Source organism: Apteryx mantelli, chromosome 2, assembly GCF_036417845.1.
Source record: "Apteryx mantelli isolate bAptMan1 chromosome 2, bAptMan1.hap1, whole genome shotgun sequence".
Lineage (NCBI taxonomy): Eukaryota > Metazoa > Chordata > Aves > Apterygiformes > Apterygidae > Apteryx > Apteryx mantelli.
The window spans coordinates 91,947,654-91,974,667 of record NC_089979.1 but is presented as its reverse complement, the minus strand read 5'-3'; the positions used below and the strand labels follow the sequence as shown (position 1 = coordinate 91,974,667).

Here is a 27,014-nt window from a genome sequence, read left to right as displayed (position 1 = left end):
AGACAGCTATGAGTGAATTACATAATATCCTTTTATGCTGTCAAGAAGAGCCCTGACTGGAAACATGGCACATTTTGAGCATTTGACAATGGACAGCATCCTAAAATATAGTCACATCTGTCCACTTGCAGATGTGAGTTAGAACCTGTGCAAATACAAAGGAAATGCAGCACTGACTGCTTGACTTCTATACCTGTTAATTTGTAATAAATATTTACAAAAAAACTTAAGAAAATATGTTGCTCTTTATTACTGTTTACATATCAATTGTTCCAAATATTGGAAGGTCTCACATTTAGAAGCTGAAATTATCTTACACACAGTTATGTAGAAAACAGATTTCTTCCTCCATACACAATATTTACACTTGATAGTACAGAAGATCAACTTGCAGTGCAGTATTCTTCGCCAGTGTCAGCATCTGAGTCCATATGCATGAGGAAAGATTTTTTTGCGTAGATATGCTGCCATTTTTCTGCAATTTTTTAGACTCTCTATCTCAAAAAATGGAATCTGGAAATGAAATAGAAAAATGATTGCTGGAAATATCTTTCAATATACAACTGAGTTAGATTCAGTATCCTTTAAGATAAATTTTCATTAAGCAGATGTAAAATCACGTCAAAGAGTTTTCTTCTTTAAAATTAAACCTTTAATCCTATGTGTATTATTGACATGTTAATCTTGTCAGAATCACCTGAATGGAGGTTACCGCAAAACAAAGAGCAATGTTCATTACAGTTAAAGCTAAGTTAAATATAAAGGAGTTAGGTTTATGTAATAAGTGATTATAAACAGAAAATTAATCTTGAAAATCTACAAGTAACTGTTTTAATCCAAAATATGTTTAAAGGTAAAATAAACCAAACCTTATTTATTCAACATGCAAAATAAAGGAATTACTCTGTTTACTTACAATACAAGCAGTTCCTTTTTTCCCGTTTTTTAAGCTCCCAGTTCAGATCTTTTAAAAAAGTATTCAATTAAAAACCTGATCCCACTTAACTCTTAGACAACGCTTTCACTTAAGGCAATATATGAACCTTAGGTACTGCAGACACGTACTCTGTCAAGCAGCAACTGTTTGTGCACAAAGAAAACACTAATTAATCCATGAGAAAAAAAAAGGAAAAGGGCGTAACAGACACCTAAAAGGCAAAAGTTGGGCAGATGAAATATAACATAGAAAGGGCAAGACTACATCTGCCTTGTGAAGTAATTGCAACAACAGCTTTAACCACTGTAAAGTAGTCATTTTTCACTTGTTTTGTTAGCCATAGCAAAAGCAAACTGCTGTCTTTGGACTTTACCTGCACGACTTCATAACCAAGTAACTTAAGATGCCTCTGTTTAATAGCTTCTTCTCCCAACAGATGGTGGCTGTTAATGCAAAATCTATTTTGACCATCAACACAGAGGGCAATTCTAAAATCAAGCACAAGTATTATATATCAAAAAACTGTCACTATTACTTTAGTCACCAAGACTACTGCAGTTCCAAAGAAAGATGACACAATGCCTCCTTTTACTGCCAAATTCCTTCTAGAATTAGATGCTGTAGGATGGGAGTTACCTAGTTTAGGACAATTTAAGGAAAAAAAAAAGGCTGAAGCTTAGTAAAACTGATCTGAAAAACTTATTTATATGCTTTAAACAAAAATTACCGTGTAAGTTAATGATAAGAGTTTGGTTTTTTAATGTTTCTATTGGTAAGCTGTTTTGAATTCTTCTACTAGTAAAAAACCAACAAAATACTTGTCTCATCTCAGAAACACTTAAGCTGCTAACCTTATTCAACTTATTAGTGATTCAAGTTAAACTTGTACATATGGTTGGCAGCACCAAGGATTATAGTTATCTTTTTTCTATTTGGTGATCATAAAAACCACATCAACCTAAAACAAAATATGTGCCTCCACTATAAAAGGTACATAAATTTTACGTATGTTAAGTATATTGTGACCTTATTTATACATGAAAGTTGTAATTCCAAAAACCAAAGCCCATTCTTAAACATTTAAGGATGGGATTTTTGAAAGAACCTATGTGACTTTGAGGCTTGTCAAGGTCAAGCTGAAGAAACAGCATTTTCAAAGAATTTTGCTTACTCATGGAAGTGCAGTTGCAAATAGAGCACAGGCAGGTTGCTTAATTTTGTCTCCAAGGCTTCTCAAAATAATCCTTGACAAACTTATGTTTTAAATATATAAGCATTTTTCAATGCAAACAGCATCTGTAGGAAAAGTCCTCATTATACAGGAACTCTTAGAAAAGTAAGGTTGCAAACTCAAATTTGCTTCAACTTGTTAAACTGGTGTGGACACTCTCAATCAGAATTATTATTTTTTTAATTTGTAAATGAATTAACAAGATCAAAAAGATCCTATAAGCCAAACTAAAATCACTTTGATCCTGAGTGTCATTGGGTAAAGAGACTAATTGTCTGACGCCGTATAATCAGGAGGCAAAATAATCAGGAAAAAAAGTACAAAGCATTCATTTTACCAACTTTGTCCCTTTATCTGTAGTTTCAGTGTGAAATTTTAACTTTGTTGAGGTCAATGGCAAAACTCAAATTAGTTTAAATTTTGTCAGGTTTTCACCCAAGACCCTCTAATTTTTGTCAGTGTTAACCAACATTTTACTCGAGGTTTCTGTTATTCTCTTACCGTCTGTGTACCTCTTCACACTGGGCAGCAGGCAATACAAAACCTTCTTCATCTAATTTAATCTCAATATCTAGTATAGATGAAAAGAGAAGTGAAATTAAAACCCATTTCATACAACAAACCACTCACTGTAATTCTCATCCTCTCACAATTTATTGTTTTATAAAATAATTAAAATATTATAGCAATACTTTCTTCTGAATGATTCTCCTTCCCTCCTTTTTTTTTTCCTTACCAATTTCGTAATTTTATAGGTGATCTGACTTTGCAAAGGGAGGTTGGGACCTAACCCCTGCCAACTTCAACCCCATATGCAGGTTGAAATGCAGAGTAATTCTGAAATCCCTCTCCGATTTTTTTTCTCCCTCTGATGACCCCGGGGTCCTTCCCTGAACGCCTTCCTTATCCTCCAGCCCTGTTTGGCACACATCTTTCCTCATCATTACCTTCTCTCACTCTCCTTTCCTGGTGCATGAAACACATTCTTCTGCCCACTCCTCTCTTCCACTCCACAAACTCCCACTGACTATGTGTACTCAGTAGTTCTTGCTAAGGCAGGAAGAGCTCAGGTGAGCATAGAAGAGTGCTGCCAACCCTCCAGCTCCCCATTTCTCCACCCACTACCAAAACAGATGATGAGGCTAGTGGCATTGCCCTATTTTGCTTTATACTATACAAATTGTTTACAGGATAAGTAAAAGGGGAGCTAATATTAAAAATAAAGAATACAAGTTATCAGCTATTCTCAGTGCATACTGGGTGTGTAAATCCAAGTAATGTTCCAAAGTAATGTTGCAGCTCTTTCCTCTCCTTGTTCTTCTTTCTCACTTTGAAAATGCATTTACTTAAATTTCCTATTATTTTTCCTCATTTCGCATCTTCTATATAGTCTCTTTTGTATCCTAGTTTACTTTTTCCATATTTGCACAGTTCAGAATGCGCACAAAAGGAATAAAATCAATCTTTTTTATTTCTGGAAAACAATATGATCCAAAGTTATTACAGTATATGCACACATTTTGTTATTAATCTAAAGAAATAATGTTGCTTACCAACTGTATAGAAATACGGTGTTGATACATCCGATGCAAAATATATTCTTTTTTTCAGTAAATAAAGTAGACCTGTCTTCACTCTGTTGAGGAGATGAACATCCAGAGAACAGACAGGCATAAGAGAGGCCTTTACTTGATACTTTGGAAGGAGTTTGGGGCCCTATATAATGACAAAGAAAAAAAAACAAAGCAAACCAACAATGACAACAAAAACCATAAATCATTTCATTTAGCAAGAAAAAAAAATGAAGAAAATTTGCTTCCTCTGTTGTTATTTTCAGCAATAATTAGAAACATTTCATAAACAGGCAATTAAGAGAGAAAGTCTGGGCTTAGTGAGACAACATTTTTGTATTTACTTCAAGTATTAATGTAATAAGATTTAATATGTCCATTTCAAAGCCATCTCTAATGAGATACTTATAGTCAGAGGTATGAAATTAAAAAAAGCCCATTAGAACATCCTCAGCAGGCCTCCATGCTATCACACAGAACATACTTCTCGTGAGAAATACAGAACCGTTTCCATTCTCCTGCAGTCAGACCAGCATCAGAGTGCCTGATCTCTTCTGTGCTCCAAGACTTTATAAACCAAACATAAAAAAAGAATAGTTGTGGGCAAAGCACTCAGAAACACACAAAAAGAACCTTAACTTAGAGGCAGTCAGTTCTGTCAAATATACAAATACATCAGTTCAGTCAAACAAGCAGAAATACTTCGTATTTTCATCAGGAAAAAAAAAAAAGCTGATTTATCCAATTCCAATATTTTTTTGGGAAAGATAGTCTATAGATAATTATCAACAGGGTCCTAATGACCTTATCACCTCTTGTTAACATCAGGTCCGGTTTCACACCTACCATACCTCGTAAAATGGGCACTCCAAGGTAGCAGTTAGAAAAAGCTGGGTTAGCTGGGAGGTAACAAATCTGTCCAAACCAGGTGGCTGAGCTGAAACAACAATATTCAGGCATTCATCAGTGAAGTATTACCACACAAACAATCATGCAGAAGTTAGATGAAAAGGTATTCAGTTTAAAATGCAGAGAACCTTTTTTTATCCTGGATCATTCGCAGCTTACTTGAATAAATGGAAAGATCAATTGTAAAATTAAGTATTCTGAAAAATGAGGAAATGATTTACAGAAATATCATGAACATTAAAAAAAACCCATAAAACTAGCAAGATCTTAGTTAAGACTGTCATATTCTTTCACAAAATTTGAGGATCTGAGAGAGGCAGGATGTTCTACAGAAATAAGCCCGAGCTGGGATCTTGGATAAATAACCCATTTCCTTCTTTTTCCTGCAATCCCCCATCCCCAGGTTATAACTCCAGGATCTTCCTTGTTTCACTCATTTTTTTATCTGCGAGTAGTAGATTATACTGAATAATTTCTGGCGATTTCATTATTAATATATATTTGAGGCATCTTTCATACTAAGTGCAAAATATTATTATGTAATAATAAAAACATAATATAGGATAAGATGCCAATCATGCAGATCATCTTCTCAAATTCCTACTCTGAACTTTGACCACTGTAATGGAATACTTTTATATTTATTCAGAAGAACATATTCAAAGCAACCGATACTGTGAGGTTTCTCATTTTCTAAGTTGCAACTTGAGACCTTTAAAAGACTTTCTGATTTTTAGGGTGTGAGGAATCTCCACTTTCTAAAAATCAATGCCTTAAGGTATTTCATGCTGAACAGCTAAAAACTGAATTTCTAATCTCTTTGAAAGCTTGGCCTTACATACAGTTTTACTAAGAAAGCAATCTTAGCTGAGATCTAGAGAAGTCACTCAACCTTCTGATTTAGCTTTCATAACCCTGTAAGGCTGAAAAAGATGCTTTACTTTCTAACACAGAATTACTTAAAATCTACAGCTTATAACTGTGTTGCTCATAATGGTTTTGTGCCCCCAAATGATTGATTATATAATCATTATAGCTACGGAAAAACCCAAGAGATGTTCTAGAAGCTTACTAGACTGAACAAAACCAACTAGATTAAGGCACTCCTTGCAGAAAAAACAGTCTTGGAAGCAGTGGGTGAGGAGAGAGCAGGATTCTCTTAGATCTGCTAAGCAAGATGGGATAAACATGGAGTAGATTTCTAAGCTTTGCAATGTTGTCCTCAGTATGGCAAGGAACAGGGCCAAGGATGAGACTGTGCTGTTTGCTCTGAGGTAGAAAGAAAGGAGCTCAGGACTTGGAAGAAAGATGGGCCTGGAATGCTTCCATTTGGCAGATAAGACGCCAATGCGCATAACTGCGTGAGATTCTAGATTTAAAGTAATTTAAAAACTAGGATAAAGCACCAATCTTTATGCCTTGTTAAAGCATATGTGAGCGTTAGAATACAACTTACAATTTTAACTAAATACTTAAAAAAAATACTAGCCTATCTGTAAGTGCTGACCTTTCTGATGCTGTCATGTTTTATTGGTTCAGCTCTCCTCATTTCTATTTTAATTAAGCCAAAAATTATGCACTGCAATTGAATTTTTATTACCTTTATCCATCTTCCCTTGTCAGTTTTCACAAACTGATTGTAACACAACATGAAAGAGAAATACAACCAAGCTGGAAGCAAAAATATAATACGATAATCCTTATCCTCAAAGAACATAAGATTGAAGAGATGACAACACGAGTCAACATCTGGTTTTATTTTAGTCCACCTGAAAAGTTTGAAACAATGCAGCCTGGCAGAAGGTAGGGAATAAAGTTGTAGAAGCACCTGCAGATAGTGGACCTCATTTCAATCATTAGGCAAAATAATATTTGAAAAAGACATACTGCCTAAGGTTTACAAATTCTATGTGCATATTTTTAACACCTACTCACCAATAATAGTTATTCAAATTATTTCTTCCCAATGTTACATTTCACCTCACTTCTCTCAAAATTTTTATTAACCTTGACTAAAGTTTATAAGAATCTTTACTTTTTTTTTTTTTTTTTTTTTGAATAAGCTTGCCTGTAACATGGTTGTAAGTAAGCTGTGGAGCAGCTATTGTACCTTTCCCTACTCATACTATAATTTAGTCCCTATTTTAAAGGCTATGAACAGAGACTTCCTGACAACTCTGGCAATGTACCTTGCCCTTAGTCAGAGCCTTAGGAACAGAATGTTTTTGACACTTGGAAAAATATCCAGAAATGGCTTATGCAAACTCACAGAGGTCTTTCTCTTAAGAAGACAGGCAATGAAATCTTAAATCTAACTAGCAGTGTACAAGCATGAGGAAACTATTTTAGCTTCACATCAGCATTAATAGTAATTTTATTGTTTTTCAAAATAGGTCCTTGGCTGGGCTAGCCCTGGAGTAAAACACCTAAGAGCCAATCCCAACCCTAAGAAGTAAGAAAGGCCAAAAAATGTAGGAGCGAGAAAAAGGTAAAGAAAATTGAAGTGACTTGCCCAAGTCACATGAAGGACTACCCCCAGAAAAAAGTCAAGTCTAATGACTCACAACCCACTGTCCTACCTTTATGCCACATCCCTCATATGGCAGTCATTACATTGCAACAATTTAGAGAAACAAGAACCCAGAATCGCTAAACTATATTTTACATCAATCATGTATCATTCCATTATATTATCCACGTATCATTAAAATATCTACAATTTTCATCTCAGTTTGCTCAATTCCATAGGACTTAATGAGAGTATTCACATCAGTCCTTGCATTGACACAGAAGTTTAATCAGCTGGAGTTAAAAGTAACATATGTTTCCTGCAAAGAAAAATTTAAAGTCTAAAAACTGTGTAAGATAAAGGATAACCCTTGGGGACAACGGAGGGGTAGTATTTTCAAAAAGCAGAAGGATTACCTGAAAGAAAAATTTTAAGGGATTTCAAATCTCTGTTTAAGGTTGCATAGCATAGTTTTCAAATTCCTCTAATTGATATAACCTGAAAGATAACTGCAACTATGACAAGGATGCACCAATCTTCAGGTTCCTGATCCCAATTCTCCAGTCACCTTAATCAGGTCACTGTTGATTTGATGGGATTAGACAGATGCAAGCAATAAGAAATGGGTGCTTAACAAGTGACATGCCATGTAATAGCAAACAGGAACACAGCAACAGGCAGAAATACTGCCCCTTACCTTGAAGCTGTTGCAGAAAATAGGGACTAAATATTTTTGCCAGAAAATTTACTGGATAACACTGAATAAGAACAAACGAGTGCAGCAAGTTCAGCAAGGTGTGAGGCTGAAACTGGCTAAAGTGAGCACGTAGTATACTTTCAAGTTTCCCAAACAACAAAGGACCACTTGGAGGAAGATAGTTAAGAGTCCCAAATGGTACAATACACTCAGCAATCTGGTTAGTGGTAAATCCATCAGCATCAGAAATGAAAACTTCTGCCACTGCATCAAAGATGGGCTTTGAAAGGATAATCTTTTGGCAGCAATACTTCATGATTTTGCTGACTGTTTCTGGATGCATGGTAAAAATGGACTTGGGAACATGTGTTTCCAGTGCTTCTGTAAAAATCTGCTCACAATGTCCAAAGTATAGGAAGGCTTCTAGTACATTAACCAGTTCATCATCTGTGAAATAAGGAACATGCTTCACTGAATGCTTACATAGTGTTATGACTAAGGGAAATGCCTGAGTCTGACGAAGAACAACCAGTGAATTCAATATTATGCTCATGAACTTTGGGCTTAGCTGGGAAGCTATGGTTAAAGTGACATTGTTCATTCTGTTTAGCAAGTCTTGGTATTGTTTCCCTTCTCTGACACTCATCTGCAGCATCCTATAAACCATCACCATTTCAATAGGACTCCACATCTCAATGTCTTTTTCTTGCATGTGGTTTAAAATTTGTTCCAATGTTGCACAACTTGGGCCTTCCAACTCAAGCAAAGTCTCTCCAAGATCACACAGATTTTTAATGGTCAGCTGTCCTTTAACAAGCCGTTCTTGACTCTCTGAAAGCAATCCTGCTATCAGTGAACTTTGGGGATCTACACGCAGTTTTATCAAAGCTTGCAATGCATTGAACAGCCCAGTGTTTGACAGTTTTGAGGATTCATATTCAAACTGAAAACATAATGCCCTGAAAACTTCATTCTCTAACACTGCTTCAGAGTTTTTCAGGCTATTGTCATCCACCTCAACTTCAGAAATCCTCTGCAGGGCTGCTGATGCCATGATATCAGACGTGATTTCCAGAGAGCTAAGAAATTTAAAAATCTCTTTGGATGTATCAAGGCCCTTCAACTTCTTGAAAAACATTTGTTCATCCATCCACCTGTTATCAGATATAGGACTGTTCCCAGGATCTTCACAAAGATGCATTGTTTCATTAACAGAAAGAGACTGGATCCGCAATTGTACATGGTTGTTCCTACAAAACACGTACCGAGATTTAACTTTGGAATATAGCATCCTCATGGCTAAGGAGCTATAGTTTTGGGACTTTTGCTGTCCACTGATAAAGTTCAAACTTTTGCTTAGGGTCATCACCAGGGATCTGCTTGCTGCCGTGTTGGGTGAATAAAACCGGAAACGTTTTAGGCTAATCAAAGCCATGGCAGATCAAGAACATCCTCAGAAGTTACCTACAGGAGGGAAAAAATGTATATATTATACGTATAAAGTAAAACATTATCAGTGTCATTAAAAACACAGCGAAAAACTTTTAGAAGCTGGACAAGACTGGGACAACCTGTCTTCCACAACCACCCATGCAAGACAATTCAACAAGAACAAAAAACTGCTGGGAGAGCCACTGCTTACTAACTTGAAAGGCTACAACACTTCTTTCGCAAAGTGCCTTTTTTAACGAGACTACTTGGAGGCCTTTTTCTCCAGGTGTGACTTGCACAAAAGCACGTTTTTTCGACCCGTCTAGCTGGGGTATATTTGATGGCAGAAAGGCGCGCAGTTATGTTATTTAGCTGCTATATTACTGCTGCAGCCGGAGCAGGTGCAGGGCCTGTCTCTCCGCCAGGCTCTGCGAGGCGGCAGTGCAGACAGCCCCTCCACCCCGCCCCCGTCCCGCAGCACAAAACGAGCAGGCGCGGGCAGAGCTCAAGGGCTGCATGCGGGCCGGGCCGGGGTAGGTGTGTGCGTTCCTCCCGGCCCAGCGCCCCTGCTGCGTGCCAGGGCCGGGCACTGCTATGCCGCGGCCTTCCTCCTCCCTCGGCCGTCCGGGGCGCCGCCGGAGCGGGGCGGGGGCGCCCCGTCCCCGGGCAGCCGCGCCGGGCGCCTCACCTCAGGAGCCATGACGGACGGCGGCGTCGCGCGCGGCGCCTGCCGGGAGCTTCCGGCGCGCGGGGGGGCCGGGGCTGTGGCGGGGCCGGGGGGAGCGACGCGAGGCGGCGCGGTGGGGCCGCCGGTACGTAGGCGCCTGCAGGGCTCCGGGGGGCCGCGCGCGCGCGCGATCCCAGCCGAGCCCGGCGCGGCGGAGTAGGGCGGGTGTGTGCGGGCGGCTCCTCAGGCCGGGCGGCGCGGCGCCCTCTCGGGGCTCGGGCCCCCGCGTGGCTCAACGGCCTCGGCCGGCGGCGGCCGCTCCCTGCGGCGGTTCGGTTCCCTCACCCGCCCTCCGCCCCCATGGGGGGGGGGGGGGCTGAAGCTTTTTCTTCGCGTTTATGTATTTAGCAAAACCCTGTCTTTTAGCGAAATCCTCGTAATTGCATTTACTAGGAATGTGCTAACGGGGGAAAGTCGGGAGGCCGTGTCCTCCTGGGAGAAGAGGGAGGTGTGAGAGAGCTGTAGTGGCTGATGAGATGTTTGTGGCTGCGGTCGTGCTATTCGAGCCGGGGATGTAAAACTGGCCTCGACTCCTGAAAATCCCGGTCCTTCCTCAGGGATTCCCCCCCCCCCCCCCCGCTGGGGTCTTACTTAGTCCAATTAATCCAATTAATTCTTTCAAAACCAAAAAATTTGCCCCGGCGCGGCAGGCGGGTTAGTTACCTGCTGTTCTTGACTCTTGTGAAGGAGTTACCACTTGCGGCTGCTTTAATTAACGTTTGTGTGTTTTCGTACTTTCCCTTGGTCTCTGAGTGACTCTGAACAAGCCGATAGCTGTTGAAAAGGTGACTTGCGATTTGCGTGACTCTGAAGGCACAGTTGCACAGTCCAGCCGAAAGCTGTACGGCTGCAGAAGGATCCTGCCTTTTTGTCCTGCCCGTGGCTATATGGACTGACTTTTGTCAGATGTAAATGTTTTGCCAGGTGATCTGGCCTTGGTGTACGGCTGCATAATTACTAGTGCCAGCACATCTGATAAGGAGAAAGCATGCTGTTAGCATTTATGTATGACTTCTGGAACTGATGGACTCCCTGTTAAGCTTTTTTGCACTGTTGATCTTCTCACTGTTTCTGACTATTGCATCAGACGATCTATAGTTTGGAATTTCATCCTTAGTTTCATCTTAAAATCTAGTTCGAACCAGCAAATCCTGCATTGTTTTCCCAGCTTAAGCATTGTATTGTTTTTTTGGTGGGTTGGTACCAACATATGATAGCATGACTAGTTAAGGGCTGCAAGTGTGACAATACTGTTACAATTAGAGGGATTCTCTGGAAAGCTCAGTAGTAAAGAATTACACATTTTTTCCCCTTTCTTTCAGCTGAGCCCAATCACATATGTGAAAGTGGCATGCCATCTTTCAAGAGTGTGCAGTGCAGGAAAGCAAGAACAATGCAGGCAATATATTCCATAATACCGCCGAGAGAAATATCATGCCATATCAGTAGAGTACCAAGTATGTGGCATTCTTCTTTTGCAGTTGAGCTATGCTTGTTTTCTCCCTGGAGGAAACAGGGCAAAAAAAATGATATCAAATCACTTTGCCACAGGTTTCAATAAATCAAAATATATGGCTAGTACACTGAATGCATCATGTAGTTGAACCTGTGTGGGGTCAGTAGGTGAAGTATAGCAAATTGGGCCCAAGCATTTGAAAAAAACTCAAATTTGGATCTGAAATATGTATCCTGTTTAGTAGTTTAATTCTAGGTATTTGAATTCTACTGCAGCTCCCAAGCAGTGACAAAATATTGGCAAAAGAATAATTTGCAATATATGCACCAAAGACATTCTGCTTGTCTTTTTCATTCTCTGCTTCTAGGAGTCCTCTTTGTCTGTGGTGTTGTGTATGTGTCAAATCGATTAAAAAAAAAAAAGGGGGGGGAGGGGGTAAAGAGAGAGGTTCTTAATCTAAGAATGGTTATAGGTTTTAGGGGTCAGGTGAATGAATAAGGATAGGCATCTCATCCATCCTACTTCTTGCAAGAGTTGGGGAGGGAGTGGCAGTTCACATTACAGAAGGTTTCTATAAGATGTTTCCTTATTTTTAGGAGGAAAAAAAATTAATTGAACAAGTAAATCTTATAGTAGCACTTGTGTAAGGAATTCTTTTTGGAAATATGGAATGAAAAATAATGTTTGTATTCTAAAATGTAGACATAATAGGCAGTAAAGCATAAAGGCATTAAGGTAAAAATCTTACTGACTTCAGAGAAGAAGTAATTGAGGTTTTTTTTACTTTTTCAGAAATTATAGTTTGACTTCACTAGGTCTATGTGTTTGGTTTTTGGGGGGGGTTGCTTTTTTTGTTTTTTGTTTTTTTGTTTTTCAAATGCAGCTCAGAAAAATGATCAAAGCAGTCACTCACTTAAAGTGAAAAATAAAACGTGTTGTGTAAAAATTAGTATTCACTTTCATGAAATTTGTTTCTCTGTTGCTTTGTTTACAAACTAGGTTGTTGATACTGGGAATATTGCATTACTGCAATATTGAAGCAATACAGCATATACGACTGATACCAACTTGTCCTTCATAACCTTGGCCTGCAAACAGCTTGGTTCTGAGAAGTGGCTTCTCTTTCAAGTAGATACCTAATTTTCAAGTTAAACACCGGTACTGCTGACCTTTAAGGTAGCTCTCTTTATTAAACAAAGCAATCTCTTGCTGTTCTGCATACAATAAATTCACCTTTCTTTTTCCTTCCTGTTTTTTCCTACAGTGTCTCTTAAAAAAAAAAAGTGCTGTTTTTTTTAAAAATGTGCTGTGACTTAAAAAGGAGGTTTTTACTCCTATATGCAACACAAAAGGGGCAGGCAAAAGCCATAGCTGAGGAAATACGGCAGCAAGCAGGCGCCCATGGACTTGAAGCTGATATGTACTGTATAAGTGAAATGGACAAGGTGAGATATTCCATGCTGTTTTGAAAAATAGATGTTTGGGCTGCATTTTCCTTGTGCTTGAGTGGTGGCTGCTAATAACAAATAATTTGGTACCTTTTTAGCAAGTCACTTCTTGTGGAAACACTACTTGTTTGCTAGCTGGCCATGACTCTTAAATGAACAGTCACTCAGTATGTAGCAAATCGTTACAAAGTTTTATGCAGCCAGGGAATATGAAGAATCTTCTTATGTTCTTCCATTTCATTCCTTCAGCATTTGAGAGCTTTGGAGATTAGTTTCTGGAAGGCTGTAGATGGGATATTTCTAGCCTTACTATTGGTCTGCCACTTGAATAAATGTATTTTGCTTTATTCCACAACCTACATGGTTCAGGGAGGTGATTGTATGCATCAAGTGAGGAAGTAAGAGAATTCTGGTTTGACTGTATTTGTCGGTTAGGAGAAGGCCCTTTTTATGCTGCTGTTGAGTATTTCTCTCAGACCTCATCATCACTTAAAAGGATTGCTGTGAAGACTTTTGGATGGAATAGGTGATTGCAGAGTCAATAGTCATAATGTGATCCTGTTGCCATACAACATTGAGTGGTCAAGTCTTGGAAACACAGACTTTTGCATTTTCTTGTAGGTGAGAAGAGGTTAGTCCTGTTTAAAATTTCATTTGTTTACTGTGATTGCTTTTAGTTTTTGATGGAAGACTGAAGTGAAGTGGAAATGAGGTAGGAGCAATAATACAAGAGGCTAAATGGACATTTTCTTGGGACACAGTGCATGTGATCGGTCTTGGATGAGTGGTCTGAATAACCACATTTGCCATGATATGTATTATTCTGGGTAAGACATCATCTGGCTGTTTGATCACATCTTTTTCCATCGGCGGTCATATACAGCCTGAGCAGGCTGCTCTCTGCTGTTGTGTAGCATTGCTGTCCTCAACTGAAGAGTTAATTTGAAGGAGAGAGAAAGAATAGGATGAAGATGGGAACACCAAGGAATACAGGAAGGAGTGGAAGACAGAGTAAGAAATTATATGTAAGGTTTTTGTTGGTCTAGATATGCATCAGACTTCCTGATATTTGGCACAAATCAGTGCAGGACCTCTGCCCTTCTGGAGGCCAGATGACCTTGACTTTTCTTCCCAAAGAATCTGTCCCAAATGTTTGGCTTCCAAAATGTTGTCTTTAAGTTTGCAGAGGAGAAAGGCATTGCATCAGAATTTAATGAACTAATCGCACCTCTGTTCTAATATACCAGCTTTTACTTTATACACTTGTGATTTTTTTGTTGTTTTTTTTTTTTAATGGAACACAATTTAGCATAACTTCTTATGTGATGTCAGTAGATTCTGGCATTTTGTACTTGAAGTATTTGCTTTTGTTTGTAAATACTGTAATACCTTGTGCTTTAGTCAAACTCTTCTCCTCAGTGGAAGACTGTACCACAAGAGGGAAAATCCACATAGTAAACTCAGATTTGACACTAGTGGAAGAAATTCTAGATGGAAAATGTTGCCCAGAAAAGTGAAATCTCTATCATCAGAGGTTTTCAAGATGCAACTAGAGTCATGGCTGACCTAATTCAGTGTTGGCGGTTAGTCCCACTTTGGGCATGGGGTTGGACTAGATGACCTCCAGAGGTCACTTCCAAACAATGTTTCTGTGACTCTGTGAAGCAATTTTTCATGTGATTCAAAACTTACAGCATATAGGAGTACTGTGAAAGAATGGGTTGCTTGGTTAACTTGACAGGTAATATGTTGTTACAGTGCTGCAGCCAGGTATTAGTAGAAAACTGGAATAATCAAGGAAGCTGACTGGTTTCCCTTGAAAAGTAATAAATGGTTGTATGCAACCTGAATTTATGAAACTGACATACAAATACAGCCAGTTCTTGATGACCTAAAATAATAGGAGTAGCCCCTATTTAAAAAAAAAAAAAAAAAAAAATACCAAAGATGACAAAGGGTAATAAGTGAATTGGAGGGGGGGGGAAGCGCCAATGACAATTGACTCTGGAGCACAGAGACTAATTTTCTTGGTTCAGAGCTAGCTTATAGTTCATAGCACAGAGCCTTTTAGTAAAGGCGGAGTGTAACATAAAAAGTAGCAGTTAGAACCAGATGATCTCTTGTGGAATTTCAAAAGGATCTCAACTGTTTGTACAACCACACCCCAGTTATCTATGGATAAATTATCCAGATTGTGAGTAACTGTGTGATTGTGATCATATATGCAAAGGATACTTTTTCCACATGACAAAGCAAATGCTGTAGTAGTTGCATATTTAAGCTGTCTGAGTGCAGTTGTACAGTATTCTTAGCATGAGTATTAGCATGCTTAGACTGTTGCCCTTCAGTGTTTGCATACAGGATTGTAGGATAATTTAGGTTGGAAGGGACCTGAACAGGTCTCTAGTCCAGCCTCTTGCTCAGAGCAGGGTCAGCTGTGAGCTCAGACCAGGGTCCTCAGCGCTTCATCCAGCGTGGTCTTAGAAAAGCTCCAAGAATGGAGATGGCTCAACCTCTCTGGGCAATCTGTTACACTGCCTCACATCCTCATGGTGGAAAAAGTTTCTCCTTATATCCTGTCAGCACTGCTCTTGTTTCAACTCATGCCCATTGTCTCTTGGAAGAGAGACTGAGCTCCAGCTTGCTGGTAGTTTGACTGTAAATGTGCAGATGGCGTTATTTTCTGAGAGTTTGCCTAGAGGTTTCTGTATATTGATTTTATATTTTTTTCCAATGACTGCAAAATTTTACAGTTAGTAAGTATATTTTTTTCCCTATTTGCAAAGTTAGATGAAAAATAAAAAATATTAACAGTAAATAAAGGAACGATAATCTTTTGGGTAAAGCAGCTGATGTTTTTAAGTTAATCATATGTTCCAAGCACTTAGTTGTTTCCACCCTATGAGTTCATATCATATGCTTTTTGATAGCCAAACTACCATTCTTTTCTTCTGTTCAGATGGTTCTGAATGTCAAATTAATAAACAAAGTAATAAGCAAGGTTATAAGCTGCATCCCCAAAATGACTTGTAATTACTTGAAAGACTTGTGCTTTTGTACAGATAAGATGAGATTAAACATTTTTTGTGTACCTTTGGGAAGAGGAAAAGTGGAAAATAATATCTCAGATCACAAATATTTATCAAATGGCACTTCATAACTTGCTTTGTTCAATTATTTGTAGTATAATCTGGAAGCGGAAAAGGATCCTGTAGTTATTGTTATTTCCACTACTGGTACTGGAGACCCGCCAGACACTGCCCGCAAGTTCATTAAGAAAATTCAAGACAAGACCTTGCCACCTGATCATTTTGCACATCTACAATATGGATTGTTAGGTGATTCAGTATTTTCTATAGCATTCCAGCACTCGTTTGTCAGTAAATAATCTGTACTTGTAAATAGCATTTCTTAAATTATATATATATTTGTAATACATTTATTTTTATGTTATGAACAGGTCTCTTCTATGAGCAGTAAAGGAAGAATGACACAAAAGTGAAAGTTAGCTACCAATTTAAATTTTTTATACTTCAATTTTATGCATAAACAAAATAGGATGTAAGCTATCTGTGATTGCTGAAGTTTTAATTTCATGCTAAATCTCTGTGAATTAGGGATGTTTACATGGCCTTGCAAATGATCAGGCCTTTTTCTGTACAAAGGGAAAGGCTGTATAAAATACCCTAAAAAATAAGGCTTTGAGATCATCCTATCCCTTCAAGTTTGCAATAGCTCTTTCATTTTGAAGGTCATATTTACTGATTGCTAACAAGAATGTAACTTCAGATTACAAATTGATATGAAAAATACAGAGTTGGCAAAATGCATTTCACCTGTCTTAAGCTGATGGTAAGGACAGTTTGGAGCTGCATGTTTACTGTCCTCTCTCCTCTATGCTTTTCAGCAGCAACAAGGCCTAGAAGTTCAGATCACCCGTATTACTTGATCTCGAATTAAAATGGTTAAACTTTGTCAGTTCCTTGATGGGGGAGGAACACTTGAAGGCTGTAGAAAGGCACCTACATTTGCAGAATTGCTTTGGGGGTAATTCCATCTCAAGAGTGCTGTTGACTTTTCAGGTTCTGTTTAAACCAAATTCAGAAATTTCTATTTGAAACTGGGTTATTTTAGCCTGACAAATTTAAGTTGATAGGTAGAAGTGAAAAAACTTATAGTAAAGGAAGTACCTCCTGGAAGGAAACTTCTAGTGGGTGTCTCATTTTGTAGTGTGAAATATATGTATCCTAATAATGTTACATTTTGAGATGCTATGCTATTGCCTATTTATAGATCACAGTTCATGAAACGGTTAGATTTTCATAGCTAAATGAATGCATGCTTATATGAAAATAAGTGTTTTATTAATATTTATTTTTGATGTAAAAGATACAGTATGTACTTTATAACATGTTTTCTGATTCCAGTCTAAAAAGCTAGTATTCTTAAAATACATTCTTAGTTTACTTTTCAGTATGTCCAATGGAGTATTAACTCTAATGACCCTGTCTGAAAGAGAGACGGAGTCTCCACAAAAATACCGAAAAGGCTGTTGTAAAGAAGAAATAAATAGTCTGTTTGTTGTCACTGCCTATCAATAGGTGGAATAAGAATCTAGAGGCTTTAAATTAGAACAAGAAAGGGTTGGGCTGTGAAAAATTCTGATAGTTAAGATATTGAGACACTGATGTAAATTGCATAGAGAATTTGTGGAGTCTACATAACCAAGATCTTCTATATTAGATGAGGATCCCTCAGGGATGAGGTATGTGTTGTTAATCTTATATGGAGTAGGTGAGAGGGCTGGATGTCCTCTTAAAGTCTCAGATTCTCCATGAATGCAACTCCTGGTTCCACTGAATTTTTAACTGATAACAAAATGCATCTCCTAATGGAAACCCTTTATGGCTATTAAATGACAAGATCTTGCATACACCCAACGCAGTGAAAATGAGATCTGCAAAAAGGGTTTTCCTTAGTAGCTCTGATTCTGGTGTGGGGTTTTGGGACCGGATTCCCTCATGCATATTTCCCTGTATTTCTTTCTTCATATGGTTTAAAATCACTAGTTCTTCCTATGTTTCTGACTTTTTTTTTTAAGATTCTGGTATTTTTGAATTTCTTCTAATATTCCCTCCCTTATGTTACTGATAGGTAGTAACAATTTTAACTTGAAGGTTAAATGATCTCTCTTGGTAATTCACATACAATTTATCAGTTTTATTCTGTTTCTAGTTATTTCAATTCTTTACTTTTTTATTGCAAAGTATTAAAAAAAAAAACTAAACTAAAGCAAGATTCTTGTGAAATATTAAGTATCTAAAGCAAGGCGTTTTCAGATAAATACTGTCTTGCATTTGTGAAGGAGGAACTCTTCAGCTATGTTTTGGACACACAAAAAATTATTAAGATCATATAAGTGTTTTGGTAATGTGCACTTTGATATATCAGATTCTCTTGTTTGCCTGCAAGAAAATCTTGTGATGTCTTTGCAGATTGTTGTCTGTGTAACCTGTGTGCCTGGCTGATTGACGTGATTCCTCTTTCTTTGAATTTGTTAGGTCTGGGAGATTCAGAGTACACCTTCTTTTGTAATGGTGGAAAGACAGTAGACAGACGACTGCAGGAACTTGGTGCCCAGCACTTTTATGATACAGGATTAGCAGATGATTGTGTAGGGTAAGAGCTGAATGAGTTTGGATTTTACTTCTTCAAGATGCGGTTATTACTTGTGAAGTTGGTTAAGAGCTCTAAATTCTACAAAATCAGTTGAACCTGAACGCTCAGCACCTCGCAGGAATGAGTTCTATCTCAGAACAGTATGCCTTTTCAATCTTAATTGCTGCTAAATGAAACTACAATTTTTAGATCTAAGTAAATATATATAATGTCTGTAAAAATTCAGGGTATTTAGTAATTTTAGAAATGGAGTAATTTAGAATATTATTTTTAAAATAAATAATGGTTTTTAAAATATATTCTGTGTTTACCCAAGCAAATACAAAACAAGTGGTGTTCCACAGTATTTGTGGCCAGGCACTGGATAATGAGATCTCTCTCTGCATACCCACCAGACTCTGATTCATTTTAATCTCTCTCTCAAAGATTTTTTCCAAGCTCTCATTTTGCATTGGCTGCAGTCTAAAGAATCTGTTAAACAAAGTCTCCTTTTATTGTAGTAGAGCTTCTTTAGGCAATCACTAAAACAGTTTGTGATTCCCCCCCCCCCCCCCCCCCAGTAAAACATCTGCCTTTTTTCTTGATCTCCATAGAGATAGGAATTATATAAGAAAACAACACCCTTCCTGTTCTGTTGCTCTTTCTGGCCTGTAGGCCGCAGTCTTGGCTTATTTATTCTGAAGTGCAGCTTATATCGCTTCTGTGCGTGATGATATGAGACAGAACTGAACACACAAACATTGCCATAATCATAAAACTTATATCTTGTGTTCTAAAATAATAAAAATGGAACATTATTGTAAGCTATTGATGTTGCTGTTGCACAGCGAAAAATTGCATATTTTGCTACCATCCCTTCAACTTCCTGTTATAAACTTGAACATAAGAAAATAAAATTGAGAGGTTGACAAAAGGAGTGAGATTGTTTTACATTGTAGACCCCATAAATTTAAATAGCAGTGATAATTAAATGGAAACGCAAATTTTTAACAAGAAAAGTCATCTTGGTAACAGCTGCCAGTATGTAAAAAATGGAAAATGAGTAGTGTTGTATAGCTTTTTTTGTTCTTTTCATTATTTATAAATTAGCAGTCCAATAGGTTTGCTTTGCTTTTATGTTGCTTTGTTTGTTTGTTTTCTTCCCTCCACAGTTTGGAACTAGTGGTTGACCCTTGGATTGATGGACTTTGGCTTGCCCTCAAAGAATCATTTCTACTGCAGAAAGAAAAAGAAGGCATGAGCAGCAATGTCAATGCTGTTTCTAACTCTCTCTCTGCAGCCCCACGTGTACATGAAACAGACTTAACCTCAAAAATACAGCACTTGAAGCTAGAAGATGAGGGAGTGAGGAGTTCTGATGTTCTGTCACAGAAACTGGTTGACATTAATCTTGTGACTTCAGCTCAAGACACTGAACCTTCACTTGTTCATTCTGTCCCTCCCATCTCCCAGTCTGTTCTTAATGTTCCTGCCTTGCCACCAGAATATATAGAGGTCCAGTTTCAGGACACCCATGGTGAGGTAAGGACTTCACTTTGAATGATGCAAGCCTTCACTTCTGGTGAGGAACATGAGTGTATACTCCTATGTACCACTCCAAAGAACAAGTGGACACATATCTAAAGGAGGTATGTCCCTGAACACAGGAGGTTTTTAAATTGTGAGTGAAAGGTCCATTTATATTGTAAGAATGTACTTGTCAGCATATCAGTTGAGGACACTGACATAAAAGTATAATTTAGCTAAATAATAATTTGATAAGGGAATGGCAATGCAGTGCCAGGAATGGAAGAACTGAAATCATCAGAAATTTGTTTTGACAGTGAAACCATCTTCTGTGGAAAGAAGTATGGTGCAATTCAGTTCAAATTTCAATACTTGCATAATGCCCTAAGATGGCGTAAAATTCCTCGAAATATTGCTGCATACTTAACTGAGAAATTTGCTATTGTAAAAAATGATCATAATTTTACTACTGCAAAAAGAAGATAAACTGTAGCTCAAAAGTCAGTGTGCTTTTACTATGTGGCCTGCTGTGCAAAGAGAAGAATTAGCATAAGCTACTGATCATCTCCAGTTGGCAAACTTAATATTCAGAATGAACTGGAATATGTGACTCAAACTTTTTTGATTGCCAAAGGACAGATGTTTTGCTTATCTCTGTAGGGGAGCAGCAAGGGCTAGCTCCTTAAGCAGGGAGCTAAGTATGATTACATGACCAGTAGGGCAGGGACCTCGCCAGCTAAGGAAAGGTTCTACAATACCTGAGCGAGGCAACCTTGGCAAATCCAGAGGTGGTAGCCAGGATCAACCAAGAGTCCGGATCATCAGGCAAGTTTGTGGTGATGAAGCAGTTGTGAGATCAGGCTGGAAAGTCAGTCTGTGAGTCAGAGCCCAAATCAATGGTATCCATGGCAAGGCATGGACTTGGCTGTGGCTGAGCTCAAGACCAGTACTCCTATGATTGACTGAAGGCCCAGGTCTGAGCTTAAATGGGACTCCTGGGGCCACGAGCAGAGTGTTTGGATGGAGACCCCCAGTGAGGTTGGTCATGGCCATTAAAGCCTGTTAGTGCCCTCAGGGCCCAGACAGTCTGTCAGTTGCAGGTGACAGGATTAATGGTGAGAAAATCACTTTTATCTAAATAATATAATTATGAAATAGGAAGCATGAATTTGAACACTAGAAACTTTTGCTTTTCTTTTAAACCTCAGAATTGTATTACTTTTTGTACAAGTTGTTGAGTTAAGCAATCTAAATTACTGAAACAAAGATTTACGATTTAGAGGTACTCTTGGATTACAGACCAGGTTTAAAGTTGTGCTACAGTGCTTAAAAGAGGAGCTGGGCACTCAATTTTCAATGAATCCCAAGAGCTTAATTTATAAAATCTCCCCTGCTGTGACAGGGGTGATTTCTACAAATCTAGAATTCAGGGACAGATTAGAGATAATAGTCTTTAGATTTCAGATGTGCAGCTGGATGATTGTCTTGAGCATTGGAGAGCACCAAGTGCAGATTTTTCCTTGGGCGTTATTTTTTTGACAGAGCTGGCTCTTAGCAAGTAGGTCCCATGTGTCATACCTGTAAAATCTCACCCTACAATCCATATCCTTTCCCAAAATCTCGCATTGCAACAACCATGCATAATTTTCTGCCAAGCAAAGCTGAAGTTGGTTCCTTCTGAAATGCATTGGCTTGAGTTTGAACATTTCCAAAAGGAGACTCCCTGTTACCTAAAGAAGGCTGGATACATAATCTCTTCAGTTATTTATGAGAATTGTGTCTTGGAGTGCTAAGGACTGAATTAACAAGCTGCTGCTTATCACTAGAAGAGCAGTAATGGCCTACCTGTTAAGCCTTTGTGGCAAATACAGGATAATTCTATTTAGCTTAAATCTTTATCTCGTTATGCATTGAACTTGACCTGGAGGAAATATGAATGTAGATGGCTATTATAGTCCAACTGATGCACAGTAACCTGATAGTGAGCCCAAGCCATTAATCGCAACGTTTGAGAATATTAAAACTTCCAAGTGTTGGTCTTGGTGTGGTGTGTGTTTTTTGTTTGTTTGTTTTACACAGGAAATCTTCATATTAGCTGATACTCTCATACTGATAGAATAATTCCTTTCCATTTGACTGAATATTGTAACAGACACTTGATATCCCTCTCGCCTCTGGGAGGATAAACCCAAAAATAAAAGCAAAAACCTCTGGGTTGTTGTCTGTACTGATATCAAATGTTTCTCACAGACAACAGTGATGGAGAAATGAAGGCTATAGTCTAATCTTAAAGTGACAACCTTTGTCGGAAGTGGTCTAAAATTATTCTTGGGGCCTATTAACAAGTATTTTCACTCATGTAGAAGTACTGTGGGATAACATGATCTCATTCTGCAGGGTGGGGCTTGCTGCTTAGCTATCAATTTAATTTTAGTTTTTAGAATTTTTCCTATAAATTGCCTGTAATAATACCCCCATCTGAATCCTGACGTCCTAATCTCTTAATCTGCAGTGATGTTTTTAAATAGCTTCTATTCTTTCTTCTTATGTCCTTTCTTTACACTTAGTTATCCTTTAATTAGGCAGGAGTTTTCTGAGTTTTAATATAAATGCCATTTTCAAACTGACTGTTTTAAAACAGCTCTTAAACTGCATTTGCTAATAGTTTAGCTGCATTAAACTGTTCAAGCCTACTGACTTGTTTAATTGAATATATGCCTGTTACTACTTAGATACAATTTTGAAAAACGTAGAGCAAAACGTGTGGGGGTGTGTGTGGTACATTTTTTTTTTTCCTCTTTATTTTTCTTCTAAGGTTTAGGTTTCAAAAAAAAAGAAATTGCCCGTGATTGCACCAACATTAATTCATGTATAGCATAATAACCTGTTACGCAGCTGATTTGTTTGTTCAGTGCAAATTTTCACGTCCTCCTTTTCAGAATCCCAGCCTGTTGTCGCTGATTTCAGAGGGAACAGCCTTTGAAGTGCCAGTTACAAAAGCAGTTCAGCTCACTAGAGAAGATGCGATAAAAACTGCCTTGCTCTTAGAACTTGACATTGCGGTAAGTTAGTGAAGGCTTTTTCTTTAGTGGGTAAAAATAAAGGCTAAAAATACATGTTGTGTATGATAATTGGGGGGAAAACTGTTATGGTGTTTACTTATTTGACTGCTTAAAAAGAAAAAAGAATCCCTCTACAGTAGGCTGAAGTCAGCTGAAGTTGATCTGTTTTGTAAATGCAAAGTCTGATATGTTCACTGAAAGTTACAGCACCCTAAAAACAAAAACTTTAAACTTCATAAAAATTGTGCAGAAAGCTATCAAATTAATTTCTTTGTTCCATGGATATTGTATTTTACTGAAATAGCTTTTTGAGGGAATTTGCAGTGGAGAAGGGCAGGCAGAGAATATAGAAAATGAGTAAGACTTCAACTTGAAAGTATAGAACTTAGGAAATATTCAGAAACTTTATATAGTAAATTGTGACTAGCTTGTGGTAGTAATCTGCGCAAGTAATAATTTGACTAGTATGGTCAAGTGATGAGAATTTTTAGCTCCTTATCTTGGAGACTGAGCTCTGTTTTTGCCTCTGGCATTCATTTGCTCTTTTTTAGTACACTACTCAAACTGTCAACCCTTGTTACCCTGGATGTAGAAACAGAATGATGTTTTAGTTTATTTAGGGAAGGTCATATTCTGTATACTCATTTGAAGATGAAAAGCACAAGGAGTGCTCAATACTACTTTACAGGCAATCTTTAAATTAGAAGTATTTTGCTTTAGAGCTGTTTTCCAAATTTGTGGAATTGTACTATTGGGATATTGTTATCTGTTCCACTTTATAAGATTTTTTTTTTTAATTGGGTCCTATGAGCTTAATCTGTGTCAATTTCTGTGGGACATTTTTGGAATCTCAGTTTTAAAGAGAGTATATTATATTTCTTCTAACTACCTAAATTAAGTTTTGAGCAAGTTAGCCCCTGAGATAGAATGTTTTCTTGCATATATTGCATGTACCCTGTCATCAAGCAACTTCTGAATCCTGTTCAGAAATGTGTATGCACACATTGAAAATTCAAATATTTTGTACCTTTTTTTTTCTTATCCCTCCTCAGACTCTCTGTAGCTTTTGTATACAGGATACCCCATATGATGCTTAAGGAAATCATAATGATACAAGTATAATTTTGTATGCAATTATATTCTTAGGCTTCTGTCTGTTAGGCTTTCAGCAGTTAACCACAAGAACCTCAGCCAGCTAGGGAGAATCTATCTTAATACCCGAGCTACCTTTTTAATTTTCACTTTGCTCTTTCCTGTGTGTTGTGGGTTTTTTTTGTTTTTTTGTTTTTTTTCCTCTGAAAATGAAAATAGTCAGGGTCACCTCTTTCACAGTTCATCAGATAGTCTTAACCACCAAATTTTCTTTTAGTGATAGTACATATCTATACAAAATTGTATTCATTGTGAGGACTTGATATTTATTCATTTCTGCACTATTTTCAAACCAGAAAACAAAGTACATTGCTATTAATGATCCAGACTGGTTGTTTAAGCACATCCTCTTAATACACAATTTTTTTTTCCTTCTGTTTAGGTTGCTTAGCAGGTCTTATTTAAAAGCTTTCAAATATTTAACCCCGATAAGGAAAGATTTTTCTAATCAGCAAGATTAAACCTGAAAAGGAAACATTAGTATTTAGTTTCTGATGTGATCAGAACAATGAAGTGCCAGTACTGTGTATTAAGAACATATGACTTCATGTGATTGTGATATATGAAGATTTCTGTCAGTTAGGAATAGAAATGTTGTGGGGCTTGGTTTATTACAGTTTTACAGAAATGATCTCATATTTTAAAACAGGATACAACCTTTGACTACCAACCTGGAGATTCCTTTTGTGTAATATGTCCCAACAATGTCAATGAGGTGGAAGAACTTATTCACATCCTGGGACTTTCTGAAAAAGGAGAGCACTTTGTTTGTGTAAAGGTGAAACAGGGCACTAAAAAGAAAGGTAAGTGTTCCTCTCTGCTTTGGTAATAGTAAGTATGCATAGTTTTGAATATTTCTTATCTTCAGTATGGTGTATACAGCTGTCATTTCATAGAGGTGTGTTAAAAATCAGAGGCATATGAAAAAGAGAGGAGACTTAAAATGCTGCAGCTGTTTTTACCATAGATGAGTTAGTTGCTGTTTGGGAGCTTGAGACTGTCATTGGTGTTCCTCCTCCTGTCCTAGTTCCTCTGTGCTCCTTTGTGTTTATGGAAATGAGCCTTTAAGCACATAACCTAACATTCCCTCACTTGAAAGTAAAACCAAAGAGGACTGCACCATCCTCTGTTCTTGCCACAGCACTTCACAGCTGTCTGGTTTACCTCCTAGGAGGGCTGTGCTCCTGGAGCAGAAGACTTAGTGCTGCTGCAAGGTGCCTTTTAAGGGCTTGTCGGTCTGTGTGGATCTGGCTTGCTCAGTCTTCTGGTCCCACTAGTCAGGTATGGTAGCTGCAGGTTCAGGGTAACCCCATGTAGTCTCAGCTGGACCTGTGAGAATTACCCTTCTCTTGCCTTGTGATTGGTATCTCGGTGGTGCTGCTGAGTTGTGCTTCTGCGGGACAGTAGGACTTTTTGTTGCTCTAGTCTGTGGGTAAATCAGTTCCCTGGATCATCAAGGGCCACACAGATTTTCCGTTAAGTATGGTGGGCCCCTCTTCCTGGACTGGGCGAGTAACATGCATGTTAATGATGTTGGTTTACATGGTAGCCCCCTTTCCATATAACGTTTCCATCCACTGTCCCAGTGTAAGCCATTCTACAGTACAAGTGGTGTGTGAAAGCTCTGGTGGTTGCAGAGGCTGTCATTTGCCTAGGCTCTCTGCTCCAATTCCTGTTCCTGGATCTTGGTAAAGGGGGGTTTGCACTACAAATTAGGATCCTATACCTCCAGATATACTGTCCAGTCCCATACATACCCTCCCTTCAGCTCTTGATCCATAACATACAGATTTGTATGTACATATATTTCCCAGGACATATTAATCAAAACAATGCAGATGGTTTGCATAAACTTAACTGCTATTTAAAATACCTTCATCCCCAAAGTAGCCCCCAGCATACCAGCAGATTTAACAAATGTTTAGAGGCCAATCCTTTCCCAGTAAGGAGTCTCATGGCTTCTCATGGGTGTTGAGTGTAGGCAGACATGCTTACTATTTCTTTTCATTGCTCCCCTCCCTCTCAACAAACCATATTGCCTGCATCCCACTGGAAGCTGACGAGAGCATTTGACATGTGGTGGGGTTTTTTTGGGAAATTTTAGAACTATTTGATACAACCATAAACAATTCTGGCCAGATACGCTGTGCCTTCTGTTCCCTAGGTAGCTTTAGCACAATTATGATAAAAGGATCAGATGGCCCTGGTCCATATTGCATACAACTATTGGGAAAGGCATGTGGGGGCAGTGTTTCAGGTGACAGGAGAGCCTTCCAAGCTCTTCTTTCCTTCCCCCTTGACCCTTCCTGCAGAGGTCCCTGTGCCTGCAAGGGAGTGAGCACATTCACAGGAGATGCATAACAGAGGTGTCCAGGCCCAGCTGACCCTCCTCCCTGACCCCCGCTCCAATAACTGACCTATGCTGAGTGTCACCAGTTAGATTTGAAGCAGAGCCAGCATCAGTTACAGCCTGGTCCCCATGCTGGGGACAAGCCCTGGATCCACGGGACTGATTTGGCTGCTATCTTGGCCCCACAGTGCCCCAGGAACTGGCATGAGCTGTGCAGAGCTGAGCTCCTGGCGGAGTTGGGGCTCAGCTCACCCAGTCCAGGATCCCCAAGCACCTTGCCACAGGCAAGCAGCAAGGCCTCGGCTGGTGCCAGGGGATTTCGCAGGTGTGCTATTTGCACTTTTTACAG

At 38.5% G+C, this 27,014-nt stretch overlaps 2 protein-coding genes across 6 annotated transcripts in view; one reads left to right on the top strand and one right to left on the bottom strand.

Annotated features, from left to right (window-relative positions):
- Positions 1–243: 243 nt before the first annotated feature.
- On the bottom strand, positions 244–10,006 carry FASTKD3 (FAST kinase domains 3). Of its 3 annotated transcripts, XM_067291030.1 has the most exons (7): positions 9,974–10,006; positions 7,855–9,318; positions 4,591–4,676; positions 3,722–3,884; positions 2,670–2,739; positions 1,311–1,425; positions 244–513 (listed from the first exon to the last, which is right to left on the bottom strand). In XM_067291030.1, exons 2-7 carry the CDS (start codon positions 9,287–9,289, stop codon positions 415–417), a joined length of 1,968 nt encoding a protein of 655 aa, XP_067147131.1. In that variant the 5' UTR covers positions 9,290–9,318; positions 9,974–10,006; the 3' UTR covers positions 244–414. The 3 variants fall into 3 exon arrangements, with proteins under 3 accessions (XP_067147131.1, XP_067147132.1, XP_067147133.1); XM_067291031.1 differs by lacking the exon at positions 1,311–1,425 and having other exon boundaries at positions 413–513; XM_067291032.1 differs by lacking the exons at positions 244–513; positions 1,311–1,425; positions 2,670–2,739 and having other exon boundaries at positions 3,798–4,306.
- A 52-nt stretch (positions 10,007–10,058) lies between these two features.
- The window catches only part of MTRR (5-methyltetrahydrofolate-homocysteine methyltransferase reductase), a 35,439-nt gene continuing 18,483 nt past the window's right edge, over positions 10,059–27,014 (top strand). For 2 of the 3 annotated variants that reach the window (XM_067291029.1, XM_067291027.1), the window contains exons 1-9: positions 10,069–10,097; positions 11,335–11,469; positions 12,468–12,644; positions 12,733–12,913; positions 16,101–16,254; positions 18,478–18,595; positions 19,747–20,116; positions 23,041–23,163; positions 24,965–25,118. In XM_067291029.1, the coding sequence (XP_067147130.1) occupies positions 12,770–12,913; positions 16,101–16,254; positions 18,478–18,595; positions 19,747–20,116; positions 23,041–23,163; positions 24,965–25,118 (1,063 nt within the window). In that variant the 5' untranslated portion in view covers positions 10,069–10,097; positions 11,335–11,469; positions 12,468–12,644; positions 12,733–12,769. Of the gene's footprint in view, positions 10,098–11,334; positions 11,470–12,467; positions 12,645–12,732; positions 12,914–16,100; positions 16,255–18,477; positions 18,596–19,746; positions 20,117–23,040; positions 23,164–24,964; positions 25,119–27,014 lie in introns of all 3 variants that reach the window. The other variant, XM_067291028.1, reaches the window with a different exon arrangement.